At 36.0% G+C, this 20,262-nt stretch overlaps 1 protein-coding gene across 7 annotated transcripts; it reads right to left on the bottom strand.

The window, feature by feature from the left end:
- Positions 1 to 347: 347 nt before the first annotated feature.
- Positions 348 to 10,306, bottom strand: LOC129946433 (uncharacterized). 7 transcript variants are annotated; one of them, XM_056056616.1, is made up of 7 exons: positions 10,001 to 10,304; positions 9,835 to 9,936; positions 9,377 to 9,777; positions 4,029 to 5,559; positions 3,875 to 3,968; positions 802 to 1,007; positions 348 to 741 (listed from the first exon to the last, which is right to left on the bottom strand). In XM_056056616.1, exons 1-7 carry the CDS (start codon positions 10,100 to 10,102, stop codon positions 679 to 681), a joined length of 2,499 nt encoding a protein of 832 aa, XP_055912591.1. In that variant the 5' UTR covers positions 10,103 to 10,304; the 3' UTR covers positions 348 to 678. The 7 variants fall into 7 exon arrangements, 4 of the variants coding, with proteins under 4 accessions (XP_055912591.1, XP_055912592.1, XP_055912593.1 ...); XM_056056617.1 differs by having other exon boundaries at positions 3,875 to 3,949; positions 4,025 to 5,559; positions 10,001 to 10,302; XM_056056618.1 differs by having other exon boundaries at positions 802 to 986; positions 10,001 to 10,301.
- Positions 10,307 to 20,262: the final 9,956 nt, after the last annotated feature.

Here is a 20,262-nt window from a genome sequence, read left to right on the forward strand (position 1 = left end):
CGAAATTAATGCATAGCCATAATGCAATTTTGCTCACGTATCTACATGTCTGATTTAACTTATTCGGCGAGCGACTGGATTCTTTGGATTCTCTGGATATTCTTTGTATTATTATTATTATAGTTGGACCTTTAGTTTTCATTCATAGGAAAGAAGACGAGCAACATAGCTTTCGTGTATACATTTAGTAAATCTGTTAACTTTTTAAAAAAGATCTTTTTTGGTTGATTTCAGTTTCATCATTTCTCGCCATAAGGGTGATACATCTGTGTAAATTTATTATCTGTGCTTTGAGTGTATCGGAATAATATAAGTTCTCTATAGTTCAAGCAGAACAAACAAACGTGTAGATAGTAGTATTTAACATGTTTGTATTTATTTAAGCTTTTAAATTAATTTATAAGCACACATGGCAAAAACGGTATAAAATAAAACTATAAAACATAAATGATGAAGCTTGAATGAATAAAATTGTGACATACTTTGTTACATACTTTACACATAAAAGCGAATTAAAATTATAATCTAGATAAAAAATCAATCGATGTCATAAATTAAACAAATTTAACCTTCCTTGTCGCCAACATATCATAATTAAATTTTATTGATTTTTTGAAAACTGTGAATAAAAGTATTCTTATAAAGTTTTGTTCGCTTGATGTATAAAAAGGCAGCTTTTCAAATTCTCTTAAAGAATGATTCAATTTTTGTCTGATTACTTGGTAGAATAAATATTCCTTTCTAAAATGGATACAAAAGTGTTTTTAAAAAATTGTTTTTATCTAAGCTTGAATATTTTACCGTAGATTTTTGAGAAGCAGTGCGTTTCATCTTAATTTTTTGTTGTTTCCATTTATCGGTTGCAACAAAAATTTCAAAGATATTACAATCTGTGTCTGTGGTTGTTATGCTTTTATTAGTGATTATACTATCTTTTGTAGTGTTTTCTTTAACTTTCAGTGTAGACTGTGGAATGTTTGGTTTGTCTGTAAAAAGAATACAATTTTCTATGAAGAAGTTAAAAGTCATATAAGTTCATAATTTTTTTTTAAAGAAGGATTAAACTAAAAATTAAACCAAGGTAGAACTAATGAGATGTGTATCTTTTGAATGACAAGAAAGAGGCATATGCTGTAAGGCTCATTGGAGACATTGTTAATCTTTACTTGCAGCTATCAAGAACCGTAAGCAATGAGAGAATATAAAAACAAGTAGTAGATTACCAAAATATGGGTTATTTAAGGGGTGAATTTTCTACCTTAAACGCCGTCTAAAGTTATAAAAGCGTATGCAATTGTTTGTCATATTTGACTGGACATCAAATAGTCATGCTTATTTTGAGATTCGAACGAAACGTTGATTCGAGTGACTAGATTTATTCGTTCGAATGAATTTTGTTTATTTTGAGATTCGAATGAAAAATATTCATTGCAGAAAATGAACCGAAATGAACAGTATTTTGGAGGTCAGCTGTTCTAAATGATTTGACATTTTGATTTGATTTAGTGTGACCACACTAAATTTTTATTTTCGAAGTCTTATTTTTAATTCAGAGTTTGTCACAGATTAACAGTTTCTGAATTGAAAAATAATGAAGTGATTAAGAAAAACATTCAAGACATGAAATTAAACATTTTTTTAACTAACGTAACCATTTTGGTTTGAATTTTCATGTTGTGTTTATACCGTTTAATATGTTATGTATATTCATAACACATGGTCACACTTTCAATTGAAATGAAAACAATCAAAGTTTATAAACTTTAAATCGATGTAGATTTTTTTATTTTGGAGAAAGTAAACAATGGCAATAGTTTTGTTTCTTAATTCTAATGGCGAAGAACGAGAACATGTTCTTAGAAGAAGGATTATGGACGCGTCAAATCCGTTTGAGTTTGACGATTTAAAGTAAGTACCTATAAAATTGATGTGAAATTTTTCTTTTGCATCCTGTTGACTAAATTGATTTTGTTTTGTAGATTTGTAAGGAACTTTCGCCTCAATAAACGGGCATTTAAATATGTCTTGGATGAGCTTTCCATCGAGATACAGGGGGGAACTTCTTTGTCCATACCGTAGCACCATCTTTAGCCCATGGCTATTGAACTTCACGGCAGCATCTCTCCAAAACCGGTCAACATCTACACGGTTTACAGAAAAACCCTTCGCTACCTCCGGATTCTCCTCCATCAACCGTATCAGGATTTCTTTTTGTTCCCTATTTGTCCAATTTGAATGTGACTGTGCCCTTATGAAATAACAAAAAAAAATTCGTCAATATAACCAATTTCGTTTAATTATCGTATAAAACTTGTTAAAACTTACATCTTTCTTCAGCTATTCACCAGAAAATATGACATTTGGTTCGAATCACTCAAAAGTCAAAATTTACTTAGTTTTTTTTAAAAAAATTAATTTTCGATTGAATCAGCAAACTTTCGAATCGATCGAATCTCAAAATAAAATCTTCTCGAATTCGAATAACCTTCGATCGAAAACGAATCTCAAAATAAGGGTGAGTATGAAAAAAAACAATTTTGCTTAGTTGCCATCGTTTAAAAATAGTAGGAATGATGGTGGTAAATATTACCGGTAAAAAGCATCCCAAGGGTACCAGTCGCGAAACGAAAGAAATCTTGTACAGATGACCAAGAGAAAATCGTAGTGGAGCCATAGAATAAGAAATGATCTCTACTCCAGATTGTATAACGGGGATGACAAATCAAATACTGGTGCAAGGAGATATTACCATTCAATTTAGCCGAAGGAAACCAACAATTGCGCTTAACCAAACTCGACGAAGTAAAGATAGCTATATCGAATATGAAGTCAAACAAAGCTGCTGGAGCTGACGGCCTCGTTGCCGAATTATTCAAAGAAGCTTCTAAATCATCTGAAAAATTTGGTCAGAAGAAAGCATGCCGTATGAATGCAATCTCAGTATAGTATGCTCACACTTCAAGAAAGGAGACCCTCTGCGTCAGCTTAAGATGAATCATTCTCCTGAACATCGCTATATTGATAGGTTCACATCAATTTGGCTTCATACCAGGAATGACCATCATTAACAAAACATTCTCTTTGCGGCAGATCCTGGACAAAACCCAGAAACTTAAAATCCATACCTACCATCCCTTTATCAATTTCAAGGAGGCAGCGTATGAAAGGTTTTATAGGGAAGAACTTTACATAGCAATGTCACGTCTACTTTTAACATCCTTCCCAAACTTGTGCGTTTGTGCAGAATGACAATGGAGACTGCATGCTTTCTCTGTCAAGGTAGGACAAGATCTCACCGATGCTGTCGACGTCAAAAAACGTCAAGCTACTTCCTTAACATTGTTCTTGAAAGAATTGTGCAAAACTCAATCGTCAAAACTTGTGGCACAGTCTCTCCTTCAGATACGCCGATGAAATCAAGATAATTGGAAGATTAAAGTGTGATATCAGTGGCGTGTTTTTGAACATTGCAATGCAACCTGAGAAGATAGGATTATCGGTTAATAAGGGCAAGACCAAGTAATTGCTGTATTGGTTGGAGGCAGCAGTTTATTGACCTAGGCACCGGTGTAGTAGTCGTTGAGGAAGACCGCGGCTTAGGTTGCGCACGAAGGTGAGAGAGAACATTAACTAATTTAGTTGCGAAACTGGAGACAGCTAGTGACCGAGCTAGAGACGCATGTTGGTTAAGGCCCATGTCCGTCTTGGAGTGTAGCGTATTTTTTCAACAAAATTATATATTTAATGCTTTGAATAGATATGTTAAGAAGCCCAAAAAGTCATAATAAATATATAAGCCCAATTCAAATAAACAATAATTATTTAATATAATAATATAAAATATAATTTTGATAAGAACATTAAAATTACTCACTTTTGCTAAAAATTTGTTCAACATCAGACAAATTTTGTTCCATGCCATCGGAATTTTCACTTACAACAGTTTTATCTGTAATTAAAAATACCAACTATCACCAAAATGGAAATGAAATTATTTGATTAAGTACACTAGGAAAAAACATACCAACATTTTGTGATGTGATCTTTTTGACGAAAGGTAGGGTACTGTAAGCGTATACATCGCAGAGGTTTACACCTAGAGGTGATCTTCCTCTAGATCTGCGCCTCATAAGGCCGGTTGATTGCAAACGATCAAGTTTGTTTTCGTCCTCATAATTTACGTTAATATTAATTGAATGCTCTTGATTGAGCGTACAACCTTCTTTATTTGTGTCGGAGTTCAGACGACTGCGTTTTATAGATGTTGATTCTAGTGTCTCAGTCGGCCTTTTAAAACTTTTAATTTGCGTGACCTGCTGGACAGGTGTCGAAGAACTAAAACCTTGAAGAACGCTTCTTCTACGCTCAACAATACGTGTAGATCTTTTTGAAGTATCTTCTGAAAGACTTCTTAAACGTAAAGGGGATATTTGCGATGTTCTATTAATAAAATTGGGGTCAGAAATAATTATTCTTGTTTCAGAGCTTGACTTCGAGGAGGTGTTATTTGTGTCCTTTGAACAAGAAGTATTACCTGGAAACATTGAAAGAGAATATTTTTTCTCTTCATCAAATATTTCGGTATTCAACTCCTCTTTTTTATTTTCTACGTCTTCTTTTTCTGTCAAATCAGAAAATGTTTCCATTTGTTGTGAAAGACTTCTTTTGGACCTGACCATACTTGTTTCTTTTTTATCATTACTCAAGGATATGAATCTGCGGTTTACTCTTTTTTCAATATCGAGACTAATTAGTTTTTTTACATGAACAAGGACTCTAAGCTCCGCTTTTCCCCAACTTTCACTTATTGTAGAATCGAAAGAACTACTGCTATTGCATTTATGGACACTACTTTCAAAATTTTCTCCAACGTCGAAAAAACTTTCCTTATATGTACTTTTATATCCATTGAAAGTAGAAGAACCAGTTTTCTTGTTTGAAAGCTCTTTAGAAAACATTTTTCGACTTGAAGCAATATCATCATCTGACTCGTTAAAAAAAGAATCATTGTCGACAATTTTGTACTTATTGCTTTTAAATATCTCTAAGGGCTTAATACCTATGCTATCACTATCAAAATCTGCATCCTTAACATTTGAGTCACTATCGGATTCAGTTTCAGAGGGTAAATACCTCTTTTTGGCTATGCAAAGAGACTTAACACATTTATCTGCACTTTCTTCCTCGCAGTAAATTTGATTCAAAGAATTATTCTCAGAACTAACATCGAAGTCGTTGCCAACATCAATATTATCGTCTTCTTCTTCTTCATCTTTGTTCTCATTATTATTTAATTTAGTGGGGGTTATGTTCACTACAGATGAGCTTTCTATTGCCGCTGTAATCGATACACATTCGTCGCAGTAAAAATTCTCCAGTCGAATTGTCATACACCGACGATGAATTGCAACAGAACCACACGTGGAACAAAAAAGAAATTCATTTCGTTTGGTTTGTGATTTTCGTCCACCTTCTGCATAGCAATTTACAGCGACGCATGAACTTGGTCTTTCGAGGAGTTCAGCAAAGGCATTTGGTACTAACTCCCATGCTGCATCCCTAAAATGATGTGTAAAATTTTATTAAGTATTTTTTAAGGGTTGAACAATTTGAACCTAACAAGTCACATTTAGAAAAAGTCAACCTTTAAATTTTCAAAAAAAAAACTTTTTTATTTTAAAGGGCCATACAAATGTTGTCCTAACAAATAATGGCTGGAAAAACCCTTTAAGAACACGGTTTTCAAATTTTAGTATTAACGGTATTTATTATTTGTTTGCAACGCAAAACTTCAAACGCGTGTTTTACGTTTAATGCAAGCTATTTACAACAAAAAAAAAGACTTACAGCTAGGTTCCCGAAAACGAGTGAAAAGAAATCGACATCTAAGTTGAAAAAAAAATGTGAAATAGTTTTCAGGGTTCTATCAATTGATCGATCAAGTAAAATTATGGCAGCTTACATACATACATTACGCATCCGCCAATAAAGAATTTTGTAACTGTCATAATATGTACAATTCTTGATTTTTTAATTACTTTGTACTTATAAAGAACAATAAAATATTAGTTTCTCTTTGCATTGTGTTGAGGTGCATTACAGTCAGCTGCAAATTTACGTTTCTATGCGGAAGGTAGTTTTAAGTAGCCCAGTAAAAAAGTTGTCTGGAAAGTCTTTAAAGAACATTGTTTTACTCTGCTGCTTTTAATTTAAACTAATTTCTTCTTCTCGAATTCAAATCACACCAAAAAAGAGTTGTAGAGATTGGGCAGGTTCAGACGACATAAGGGACTTGAAAGTTTCTAGTACCTAAAAATTACCTTCCAATTAAGGCGACTTTAATGTTTTTTTTTTCATTCAACTGAAAATTGATCTTTGTTACTCTATGATCTATTTTTTTTTTGTACAACTTCATTTACTGCTTTCCATAAAAGGGTTCCATTTCAATTTGGAAAATAAATAGCTAATATTTCTTTACAATACAAAATAGAAATCGTGATGGACTTGTAGGGTGCCTGATGAGTGTTTTTGTAGACAATACTGTTTTTGGTAGTTTTTGAACTATGAACTTAAAGTAGAGGTTTGTGAAGTAAAATTCTGAAGTTGAAATTCATGTCACTTAAAAAACTAACTAGTTGCCTTGCTCAAAATGTACGTTCAAAGAATGAAGTTGACTTCAAATGAAGTCCCTTAAGTTGTCTGAACCTGCCAATTGTTTCTTAGGGAAGAACGACTTTAAAAAAAAAATGTGACATGTGTTATCAGCTATGCGCAGCTTTCTTGAAATAGGTTCAAAAAGGACGTAATTTGTATGGTGATAAGGTAGGGGAAAATGAGGGACATGTGTGAGGTTCCGTGAATTAGCATAAATGGAAATCTTTTCAAGATGAAATTGTGAGTCTATGTACCTGTTGGTGTAGAAAGAGAATATCAGCGACATCACGGTATTTTTGGAGGCTTTGAATGTAATTAAATTAGTTCATTGAACATAATTGAAAACTTTTCACTAGTGTTTAATACAATAAGCATATCATCTTACACCTCCTGATATTTTAAATTCTGGTCCGACAGATTCCGTTTTAATTGTAGGTGTGCTAATAAGTGCATTCTACATAAAAATCTGTTCGACCGTATCGAAAGCTTTGGAAAAATCGATAAAAGCAAAGGTAATAGTTATATTGTACTAGTTGCATTTTTCTGTTATATGATTAACGTGTTGTAAATAATCCATTGTTTAAAAGCCTGATCAGAATCTAGCTTGTTCCTTTTAAATTGGAAATGTTATGCTTACATGTCTGCTGTTATCATTATCGTCTTTTTTAATTTTTTTTTGTATGGGCATTATATCAGATTTTGACCACTGGGTGGGACTTTCCGTGTGTCCAAACATGGTTAAAAATTTCCTTCAACCAGTTAGGCAATACATATTTTCCTATCATAGAGATCCCATCATTTTCTACGCATTTATATTTTTTCAAACTATGTATCGCTTTTAAAATTTCACTTTTAAGAAATGGTTGAAATATTTCTTCATTGTTATGTTGTTGAATATTTAATTTATCTTTCCTATCAAGTGATTGTTATTATGTCATACAAATTGCTGTAAATGTTTGCACCCTTGTCTTTTTTATGATGTGTTTTCGAAGCATTATTTTATTAGATTTAGAATATCTGATAATATTCATTTAGGTTTTTGACACATCTATCTCCTGAGTCCTTGATTGTTCTTTCCATTAATATTATTATTATCAATCTTTAGACTTTAGTAGTGCGTAGGACAATCATGTCAGAGGTCTTGTTTGTGTCATCTAAGTTTTTTCACGGGTAGTGCATCTGGCGAGGAATTGGCAAATATTCAAAGAGTATTTTTTGTAATGAAAAGTGTACTATCCCTAAGTTGGTTGATGCTTTCATGTGCAGTACTTATGTTTCGATGGCTTTTTTGAGTAGGAACACGTTAAATGAGTTTATGGGTTTTATCAGAACTCTAAATTTTGGATTATTTAAAGATAAGGTTAAGGAATATTGAAATTGGATACGTTTTTAACTACATTAGTTTCCTTTTGTGTTTTGATTTGGCAGGTTTATCTACATCAAAAATATTAAACCAACCACTCTTGGAACACTGGGCCCAGCGTCCATTTGAAATTCTTTGCGAATAACTCTTGTTTTTTTTTTTTTTTTTACACTCACTTGAGATAAAGAACAAACAGAAAACAAAATGTTATGAAAATAGCGGGATACCATTAAATTGTCCGGTATGAACACATATAAGCTCTTAAAAGATTATGACGGTTCGAAAAATAGTCGATGACTATGTAGGTTTATGTAGGTAGAAAACACATTTTTAATTATATTGCCGCTTCACTACCAGATCAGGAGAGAAATCATCATTGAATACATTTTTTTTTAATTTAACTTATTTCAAGGGAAGTATTAAGTAATGAATCAAAATTATAGTCAAGTTGTTGAAGATGATTACTATAGGACTGGCTAAACAATTGTGTAATAATTTTAGTACATATCTGCAGATATCATAATTTTAATGTTGAGGGAAATTAATCCTATTTACGTTTAATGTTTATTAATTCATAGCACCATTTTCCAGATATGTATGTATATTGTATATACGTTTACTAAAAGACGAATATGTGCATTGAACTTGCTGATATGATAGCTTGAAAAGTTAAAATCAGATTTCTATTTAAAATGTTTTCCACTACATTTTTCTGATATATCGTAGGGTTTTAGTGTTTTGAAATATGGAAGGAACTGATTGAACGAGAAATGAAGATGAAGAGAAATATAGAAAAGAAAAAACCGAACAATTTCATTTAGATGTTGCTGTTGAAGAATGAACTAAAATCAATATTTTAACAATGTTACATTTTTAAGTTTGCTGCACTCACAATTTAGACAATGACATGTGATTTAAAATTTTGAATATATATGTTGAGAATAAGTTTTTATATTTTTTTATTTGTTCCAGCTTATTGCTAAAATACTAACATAACATTTTAAATGTGATTGTTTCTTTAATAGAAGTAGTTTAAGTTATTTTCTCTTTCTTAATATAGGTTGAATAAATCATTTTAGACAAAAATTATTACATCAAGTTGAATATATGTAAGTATTATATGAACTATAAATTAAATTTTGAGGTTTAAGTTGTGAATTTCTTTTGCAAAAGAAAACATTATTTGTATCTATTTTATCTTTCTTGAAAAATTACAAAAATGAATGTATTTATTAAAAGAAATTTTCAGCTGCAAACAATAGGATTAAAGTAAATTAAAAAAAGAAATGTTTTATGCCAGCAGCTACTTTACCCAAAGGAAAATGTGTTAATAACGATATGTTTAAAACATGAACTTACCTGTCTGGAATAAATATACTTTTGTAAGCCAAGCGTTGTCGAAACACTTTAGAGTCGTTGCAAAGCGGACATTTAAAGAAGTATCCAGCAGTCTTAGCAAAGGATGCCAAACAATATTTATGGAACCAGCCATTTTTACAGCAAGGGGCTCTGATCATATTAACAGTGTCGAATCTTGTGCCAGGAGTTAAGATATTATCATAGCAAATACAGCATTTTTCGTCCGGCAATGGTGGAGTGACCTTCTTTCCCTTCACATGACGGTGACAAAATGACTTGAACGTCCCAACAAAATTATGCTCTGTACTGTTTTTGTCTCCACACGTTAGGTGAAAAGATTTGTAGCATTTACTGGCACAACAAGAAATATTAGCACTAGGTTTCCGGCAGTAGCAACATATCTATCAATCAAACGATATTAAGACCAATGCAAACATTTTTTATGTTCAATGACATACCAATGGTTTGACTCTATGTGCTTCCTCTTGAATGTCTTTCGGAAGAAATCCCAACAAACCTTCGTTGTCTTCACCATTTTGCATAAGATTTGAACTCAATAGCTGCTTTGTTTAAATATATTCCTAGTTATAAAAATTGATTTGGAAATACAATCAACAGCCATACCAAACAAAAATAATGTACGGAAATTTTGCCACAGGTCATAAATTCACCAAATTTGACTTCATCTTTTTCTTTAGATTTGCACAAAAAACACTCTTTATCCATTTTTTTACAATAATTGTATTAAGTTTTTATAATTTAGCTCTTAGTTTTGTATCGTTGTGCGTTCTATGAAAGTTTAAACTGTTGAACAAAAATCTGGTCAGAAGATTGTATTTTGAGTATTTTGGCGGCACTATAGTACAGTCCGAAATCCTATATGTCATAATGGTATGCCTACAAGCTGAAATGTCGATTTACACGCACACGTCTATAACTAAAGTCAATATATCGCACACTTTTACAGATAATATTAATTTCCTGTGGATTGATGATAGATTGATGACAGTGTTCAAAAAGAATGAAAATAAGAACAACGAATTTCAAAGTGCTTAACTTACCTTAAATAGAGAAGTTTTGTGCAAAAATGAGTTTATAAGGGAAAATGTAATTAATCTGATTCAAAATGTGGGGATTATAAACTAATACCCAGTTTAGAAGGAGAATTGAATCAGGGTTTAACGATCTTATAAAACGAGGGGAATTTAATCGAAAATTGTTTTCCAAACCTGACTCGAGGAATCGAGTCATGTTTTATCTTAAAAAAAAATTAGAAATTAAATACAAAAATATTTAAAAAATCCAATAGCAATAACAACTCCTCTTGTTTGTTCTATAATTTAAACGAAATTAGTTTTGTTAATGGTTTTTGAGATGTTTGCACTCAAAGTTTTCAAAGTTGTGAAATGAAATTGTAACTTATATACAGCATGTAATTATCGATTGTGCATCACATATATATATATATATATATATATATATATATATGTATATATATATACCCTTCTCTAAAATACCGTTATCATATATTAGCGCCCAAGTTATCGTAATTATTGTAAAAGCTATTTGTATATTCCATTGATGAACATAAGTAAAATCCTTTGTCTGAACGGATTTTAAATGTCAAAATCATGTCAACTCTTGGTAAGGAATATAACAATTTCAGATACTTGTGGGATACAATTCCTGCTGAAAAATAAACCCTGAACTTATTGATCGAGAAGTTATGCACAATTGCATAGAGGAAATATATTATCTAGAGTCCCGACCGGTACCCGTCCTACCTGAAACACCCTCAAATTTTATTCGAGGTGAACTTTCCCAAAATTGGGCAAAAAAGAAACTTATGGAATTTTTGTGATCTGTCAAAAATGACAATCAATTTTGCAAAACAAAACAATGGGTTTCGGATTTTAAGAGTAAGTTTTTGTTAATTGTTTCGATTTTTAATATAATTTGATATTTTTCAGACCAAAATTCTTTATAATGAAGGGGGTGTATACAAGTTCACTTCATTGAATAAAAAGTAAGTCAAACTGCAGTGAAGGAGGTGCAACAATAATCGATTTATTTTATAGTCTGTTTTTTCATTTTAGATAGTGCCATAATGAAGGAAGCAATTTCCCTTGAGTAACCGGGAAGGCAAACCAAACAAGGCGCTGATTTGCGGGTAAGTTTTTTGTATATTATATTTCTCTTAACAAAATAATATCAATGTTTTTAACTACAGATACTGCCCATTGTTTTTGTATGTACTTCTCAACGGAATTGGTGCCGCAGGCGTTGACGGTGGAGGTGTCACCATCAAAACCATTAGAAACAACACCACCAAGTCAATGATGCAAGTGGATGTTTTGCCATGTAATAGTCGACCGCTGACGCCTTCTTCATCAATTGTGAAAGTACGTATCGAAACATTCATATCGTAGTCAACTAGCTTCATCTTCATCTTCTACGTGTAAAGAGTAATACCAGTCTGCAGTTCTGCAAGAGACGCAAACAAAACAAGAATACAATCGCAGAAAGAATCCAAAAAATGTCCAACCTTGACTGTAAGTGAGTTCAAATTTTAAATCTACAACGAATCCATTCCTTTTTGCTCCTAAGGATCGCACTGGCTTAACGGTGGCAATCATTCGGAGGCAAATGAACTGGTCCGACAAGAATCCCCAAGAAGCCAAACAGATTCAGATCAGGCTCTCGGCAGCTACTGACGATGTCGGCGAGTTGAATCCATCGATTTTCACACAGAAAATCAACATCAAAAAAAGTAAGTCAACTTCTATTTCAGATTTCCTTATATAATAAAAATTAATTTCTTTATAGTCACCACAATTCAGCATTGTCATGGTCAACCTGCCGATCAACCATTCACAGTGAAAAACCTCTATTCGTAGCGGAAGCGATCTCTGTGTTGTCGACAATGCGAACACAATGTCATCAAGCCGGAGTACCTCGAGGAATCGAGTCATGTTTTATCTTAAAAAAAAATGAGAAATTAAATACAAAAATATTTAAAAAATCCAATAGCAATAACAACTCCTCTTGTTTGTTCTATAATTTAAACGAAATTAGTTTTGTTAATGGTTTTTGAGATGTTTGCATTCAAAGTCAAAATTTTAATAAAAAAACGTGAACAAAAAGTTTGGACTCACTATTTTCAAAGTTGTGAAATGAAATTGTAACTTATATACAGCATGTAATTATCGATTGTGCATCATATATATATTTATATATATATATATATATATATATATATATACCCTTATGTAAACCACCGTTATCATATATTAGCGCCCAAGTTATCGTAATTATTGTAAAAGCTATTTGTATATTCCATTGATGAACATAAGTAAAATCCTTTGTCTGAACGGATTTTAAATGTCAAAATCATGTCAACTCTTGGTAAGGAATATAACAATTTCAGATACTTGTGGGATACAATTCCTGCTGAAAAATAAACCCTGAACTTATTGATCGAGAAGTTATGCACAATTGCATAGAGGAAATATATTATCTAGAGTCCCGACCGATACCCGTCCTACCTGAAACCCTCAAATTTTATTCGAGGTGAACTCTCCCAAATTCGAGGTAAACTCTCTAAAATTCGCTATCGGTGAATACATGTGAGTGGAGAAAAAAAAGCAAAATTGGGCAAAAAAGAAACTTATGGAATTTTTGTGATCTGTCAAAAATGACAATCAATTTTGCAAAACAAAACAATGGGTTTCGGATTTTAAGAGTAAGTTTTTGTTAATTGTTTTGATTTTTAATATAATTTGATATTTTTCAGACCAAAATTCTTTATAATGAAGGGGGTGTATACAAGTTCACTTCATTGAATAAAAAGTAAGTCAAATTGCAGTGAAGGAGGTGCAACAATAATCGATTTATTTTATAGTCTGTTTTTTCATTTTAGATAGTGCCATAATGAGGGAAGCAATTTCCCTTGAGTAACCGGGAAGGCAAACCAAACAAGGCGCTGATTTGCGGGTAAGTTTTTTGTATATTATATTTCTCTTAACAAAATAATATCAATGGTTTTAACTACAGATACTGCCCATTGTTTTTGTATGTACTTCTCAACGGAATTGGTGCCGCAGGCGTTGACGGTGGAGGTGTCACCATCAAAACCATTAGAAACAACACCACCAAGTCAATGATGCAAGTGGATGTTTTGCCATGTAATAGTCGACCGCTGACGCCTTCTTCATCAATTGTGAAAGTACGTATCGAAACATTCATATCGTAGTCAACTAGCTTCATCTTCATCTTCTACGTGTAAAGAGTAATACCAGTCTGCAGTTCTGCAAGAGACGCAAACAAAACAAGAATACAATCGCAGGAAGACTCCAAAAAATGTCCAACCTTGAGGTCAAATTTTAAATCTACAACGAATCCATTCCTTTTTGCTCCTAAGGATCGCACTGGCTTAACGGTGGCAATCATTCGTCGCAGTCGTTCTTTGACTTCCAGCGAGTGAAGAAGTGTGCATTAATCTTTTTTTCAATTTGCAATTTAAATTTAAAAAGTGTTGAGCATTTGCTAAGTTGGCATTGTGCCGCAGCTTTTATTAACTAATCGGTAGCCTAGTGGAGGTGGCGTCCGCAGAGTCGACGACTTACAGACCCACACGACTTGGAGGTTAGGACACTGAAGTCGTCAATAAAAAATGTCAATCTGTTGATTAAGGAGAACTACAGGCTGTCAATTAACAAGTACTGGGACCGCAAGATCCGGTCAGTTAATTCTAGTGACCCTAGTATGTTCCCTAAAATCAACAAGATATTCAGAAAAAAGAACGACAATGACCTTCCGAGTCTGAAACTCCAAAGAACCGAAGAAAACAGAGACGTACTCATGACAGCGCAAATAGATCCAGAAGAAGCCATCTTTGACGATGACTTTTACATAATTGAAGATCCGAAGGAAAAAGTGGAGGCGGTGGGAGCTGCCTTCCAGCAAGTGTACAAGGTGAATGTTAGCATTCGCCCCAACCACGACCTGGAAAACAGAGCCCTACTTAATCACTTTTACCTTCGAAATGATATGACACAATGGCGATCTGAGAACCGCGGTTTCATGCGGTTCAATGACGATTCCTTGGCAAATGCCATAATCGCCGAGCAAACGGGACCAAGTCCCTTGTTAGTGACGAAGGTTGAGCTTCAGCTCATCTTCAATTCAATAAAAAACAAAAAGTCAGCAGGTGTCGATGGTATATCCAACGTTGTACTGAGACATTTACCGACGGAAGCAATTGACATTTACACCACACTCTTCAACAATGCACTGAATAATGCATATTATCCAGTGCATTGGAAGACCGCTGTGGTTCATCCTCTCCCGAAAAAGGGAAAGGACAACTCCAACCCGTCAAATCTTCGGTCGATAAGTCTTCTTCCGAGCATCAGCAAAGTTTTCGAAAAGATCATTAATAGGGCTCTGACTAAGTGGGCTGCGGACAACAAAATAATTCCGGATAAACAGTTCGGGTTCAAGGCGGGTCATGACACAATTCATGCTGCGTCTAAACTCGTTTCTGATATCCAATGGAATAAATCAAAACAACAATGCACAGGTGCTGTTCTGGTTGATTTGGAAAAGGCCTTTGACACCGTATGGTTAGAGGGCCTTTACCTAAAACTGAGCAGGCTTGGCATAAGCAAGCCATTGTTGTATATACTTTATGATATGCTTAACGGTAGAAAGTTTGTTGTCAAAAGTGGCAATGTAACTTCTACCACAACATTCTCAATTAAAAATGGTCTTCAACAGGGAGCGGTAAATTCACCGATTCTCTTCAGCATTTACACCAGCGATCTGATAGGTAGTCTTACAAAGGCAATTGCGTACGCCGACGATCTAATTGCGTACAGAACGGCCCAAAAGGTTGAGGTTATTAGAATTCTCTTGCAGCGTGATTTCGACAAGATTCAGCGATATTGCGACGACTGGAAACTGAAAATAAATGTCCAGAAGTCAGAGACAATTCTGTTCCGGACTCCGTTGGCTAGGGCCACGAGGGATACGTGTAAGAATTGGCGCAAGATGGTCATCGTTGATCTTCACGGGCAGCCATTAGCGAGCAAAAGTGTAGTGAAGTACCTCGGTATCTGGTTAGATCAGTATTTATATTTCGACAGACATATAAATGCTGCTCTGACCAGGGCCAGAGGAGCCTTTGCTCTGACGAAACGGCTGTTTTTTAGCAGTCGGCTTGACCCCAGAGTGAAGGTAATTTGCTACATGGCCCTCATACGGCCAATGATCGTTTATGGTTGTCCTGTGTGGTTCAACGTTGCCCCTTCCCAGATGGAGAAGTTTCGGGTGTTCGAGCGGCAGTATTTACGACGCTGTACCGGCTTATATCGAACAGCCGAATCTTCTTATGTGCATTACTATTCCAACGAGGTCCTATACAACGGGGCTCGAATCAACAGAATTGACAATTTCGTGATAAAACTCGTTCGAGGTCACATTGCAAGAGCTATGTCTTCGACCAACAATTTAATTTTCGGGGCGTTCTATCCGAACGACGAGTATTTAGAGAGTGCACGCTTGAGCGGCTTCATTCCACCAGAGGCATTCCTCTTTTTAGACAAATGCGGTCTGATACAGGATAGATTGGCGGTCCCGTTAATCTACCACGTCAGACGAAGAACCGTGGATAGGCGACTCCTGTACAATCGGGACGTCATGGCACAAGGCGGAGCAGAGCTCCTTCGGTTCAGTAGGGCTGTGTCCGAACGGGACCGAACTGATAGGGTGAAGCAGGAGAACCAGTTTTGGTGGCTTCAATCGGCACTTGATATTGGGTAGTCGGGATGGGGTTTTAAGCCTTGGCCGGCTTACATACTTGTTTTATGTTTAGGGTTTAGTTTTAAGTATAATAGGCATGGTGGCACGAAAAAAAAAATTAAACAAAAAAATAAAAAAAACAAAAAAACAAATTAAAAAAAAAATAAAAAAAAAAATAAATAAAAATTAAAAAAAAAAAAAAGACAACGAAATATGAAAAACAAAAATGTGAGATAGTTAGATTTGCTGCTGTGGTTGTTCTAGTTTTAAGTAGTTTATAGGTAGAATAGGTAGTTTAAGTGAGTTTTTAAGTTTTATTTAAGGACCTTATTTTAAGTAGTTTGTAAGTAAAAATAAATAAAAAAAAGGTTATTGATATTAGTTTTTTCAAAATTTTCTAATAAAAACAAAACAAATAAGATTTAAGTTGAAGTAAAATAGATCATAAGGCCGAAAGGCATTAGTAATTAGTGTTATAGTTTAGCTTAGAGTGTCCGTATGGGACCATTAAGTTAGTTGTAAGTTATGGATAATTAGGCTAGTTTTATGAATTTTTGTCTAGCTTTAAGATAGGTTTAAGATTGAATAATAAAAATGAATTTGAAAAAAAAAAAAAAAAGTGGCGTCCGCAGACAAGCCCAGGGGTCGTGGGTTCGAGTCCCAGAGCGAGTCAGTGAAAAATTTGGAAGCTTTTTTTCATAATCGGGAAATTGCCGATTTTATAAATTGGGAAAAAAGGCAAATGATGAAAGAGAAAAGAGCAGAGGTATCGAAAGATACCTCTGCCAATACATCAGGCGATGTTGCGGTGGTGCCAGCAGCGGTACCGCAAAAAACCGCAACAACATCAGGTCAGGCATCTGACCAGTCAAAGACCTACAAAAGAAAGCTGACGAAACAAAGTCCAAATAAGGTAAAGAGGACCAATTCGGCTAAACGGCAGGCCAACAAAAAAAAAAATGGAGAAGAGGGAAGGAATCACCACGGACAGTGAATTCTCAGACTACGCCGAGTCTGAGAAAACTGAATACATGTCAGAAGGTGGAGAGGGGCTCTTCAGGTCTCCGAATAAGGATTTAATCCTATCGGAGCCAGAGCCAGTCCCGCAGACAAACAAGGCTTTGGAGGTAGTGGCGGACCTCCAAGATGAAAGAGAACTGGTGCAGGCCCTGCAAGACAAACAGGCAGCCATCAGCCAGTTCGAGCAAAGCCTAAATAAGCTCAAGGAGGAAATTGAGCCATTCCTCAGTCAGCTAAAGCTGAAACAAGAGGCGCGCCGAAAGCAAGAGGCAGCCCAAAAACAACAGCAGCAAATAATGCAACAGCAGCAAAAACAACAGCAACAACAACTACAGCAGCAAAAACAGCCACAACCCAAGCCCGCTCCCAAAAACACAGGAGCGGAGCAAACTAAAAAAATGTCATCTGCAGTGACAGGTCCAATGTCCGAGGGCCCATCGACTTCGGCTAAGGCCAGACAACAGCTACAAACAAGGCAACAAGAACAGCAGAAGCAGCAGCAGCAACATCAACAGCAGCAAAGTCAACAACAGCAACAGAAGCAGCAACAGAAACAGCAACAGCAGCAGCAACACCAGAAACAACCACAGGCCAAGTAAGAAAAAATACCACCAATTAGGACCCATAGAGTTGACCTGGACGACATAAAACAGGTATGTAAGTCTGCCACTAAGGGCAATTTTTTAATTAAACTCTTAAGCGAAAAAGATAAGAATTATTCGGTCCAGTGCTTCTCACTGGCCGAATACAAGTTAGTAAAAGGGTTGCTAAAAGAGGCCACAGCTGAGTTCTTCAGCTACACGCCAAAAAGTGAAAAGTTTAAGACGGTCCTTCTGAAGGGCATAAGTTCCTGCACGGAACCGGAGGAGCTCTTAGCTGAGCTCCGCCAAAAAGCCAGTGACGATCTCGATTTTATCGGGGTCAAGCCTTTCACTACGGTGAAGTCAAGACGAGGGGGTTATAGGCTGCCAATGTTCCTCGTAACATTATCGCCCCAAAGCAGTTTGAATAGTGTCGAGAGAATCACAACTCTCGACAATCAAGCTGTACGCTGGGAGACATTAAAAAGGCACGACGACATTCTACAATGTACGAAGTGCCAGAGGTTTGGCCATGCCAATGCCAACTGCAATATGCAGTTGCGTTGTGTGAGGTGCGGAGAAACCCACAAAGAAGGAGAGTGCAAGCTGGGGAATGAGCGGGTTGAGGATTTGACCCTGCTCAAGTGTGTCCTTTGTGGAAACCAAGGGCACCCGGCTAACTATAGGGGTTGCCCTAAGGTCCAGGAAATGAAGCAAAAACAGGCCAGTCAAAAAGCCGAAAAAAGTCGAACAGTTCGACAGGCTCCAACACAAAAATTCGTGGATCCCAAATTCTCTTACGCCCAAATGGTGTCAGGGAATGGGAATACGAGACAGGCTCCACCAACGGTTGCCCCCAAGGCCTCTGTGCCTAAGGCACCAGAGGTGCAGCCTGACATTGTAGCCTTGTTGTTGAGCATTCAAGGTCAACTAACAGGACTGCAAAGTCAGATAAAGGAGCAAGGCAAAAGGGTAGATCATCTCTACTCTTTGTTGCCTGGCCTGGCCCAATTTAGACCATAATGGGCGCGCTGCCGGAGACGCGCCTTAAAGTCCTAGCTGTGAATGTAAATGCACTGATAAGGATTGAACGAAGAGCCAATATGTTCCAATTGTTGAAAGACTACAGTCCCGATGTGTTTATGGCTAGCGAAACTAAGCTAAACCACAAACACAAATTGACTCATAAAAATTACAATATCGTAAGAAGAGACCGGCCCGACTCCACTCAAGGGGGCGGTGTCGCTCTCTTTATACGAAAAGGCATTAATTATAAAGTCGTATATAACAATGAATTGCGAAAGCTCAAGACGCTAGAAGTTTGCGTTGTATGCATCTCGCTCTCTCAAGGGAAGCGGATGTATTTGATTGCGGCTTATGCGGCTGGAGCTCCGCAGGTTACTTACTTTGCATCAGAACTCGAGATTGTTTTTAGGGAACATAAACTGAACTTGGAAGAAAACTATTTCATCTTGGCCGGTGATTTGAACGCAAAACATGAAGATTGGGGAAATCAACATAATAATCCCAGAGGTAACCATCTTTTTAATTTGATGAATCTTTACAGCGTTGAATATGGTGTCGACCTGCTGGCTACTGAAAAGCCATCGTATCCAAGAAGTGGCTCCTTTCTGGATCTTTTGCTGTACAACACCAGACTGACAGTTACAGACAAAGTGGGTAATCACCCGCGAAACTGCTTACAGACAGTCGAGTACGACAGTGATCACTGCGGACTGGCTGCTGTAGTGCAGATTCCGAACGAACGCGTGGAGTTGGAGGAATACGTTGCAACGCACTCTTACAATTACAGTAAGATGCGTTGGCCTCGTTTCACCAACGCCTTAGCGAGAGAACTTCGTTCGAGTGAAATAGCCCCACCAAACAACAGAAACCTGACAAATACAGAAATTGACCAACATTTACAACAGATGGACGAAACAATAAAACGAACGATGGAACGGACAATCCCAAAGTACAAAGAACGGGACCAAATGGACGCTTACAGAAACGCGACTATTGACGCACTACGTAGGCACAAGAGTGGCTTACTGACAAGACTCAAAAACTTGTACAGACGACTTACAGACCCACACGACTTGGAGGTTAGGGCACTGAAGTCGTCAATAAAAAATATCAATCTGTTGATTAAGGAGAACTACAGGCTGTCAATTAACAAGTACTGGGACCGCAAGATCCGGTCAGTTAATTCTAGTGACCCAAGTATGTTCCCTAAAATCAACAAGATATTCAGGAAAAAGAACGACAATGACCTTCCGAGTCTGAAACTCCAAAGAACCGAAGAAAACAGAGACGTACTCATGACAGCGCAAATAGATCCAGAAGAAGCCATCTTTGACGATGACTTTTACATAATTGAAGATCCGAAGGAAAAAGTGGAGGCGGTGGGAGCTGCCTTCCAGCAAGTGTACAAGGTGAATGTAAGCATTCGCCCCAACCACGACCTGGAAAACAGAGCCCTAC

Source organism: Eupeodes corollae, chromosome 2 (genome assembly GCF_945859685.1).
Source record: "Eupeodes corollae chromosome 2, idEupCoro1.1, whole genome shotgun sequence".
Lineage (NCBI taxonomy): Eukaryota > Metazoa > Arthropoda > Insecta > Diptera > Syrphidae > Eupeodes > Eupeodes corollae.

Excerpts from the sequence above, each read along its gene's own strand:
- LOC129946433 (XM_056056616.1), bottom strand. The coding sequence starts at position 10,102 with ATGGATAAAGAGTGTTTTTTGTGCAAATCTAAAGAAAAAGATGAAGTC. Across the intron at positions 5,560-9,376 it reads AGTATATTTATTCCAGACAG|GGATGCAGCATGGGAGTTAG; the intron begins GTAAGTTCATGT and ends ACATCATTTTAG. Across the intron at positions 742-801 it reads CTGCTTCTCAAAAATCTACG|AAAGGAATATTTATTCTACC; the intron begins GTAAAATATTCA and ends TATCCATTTTAG.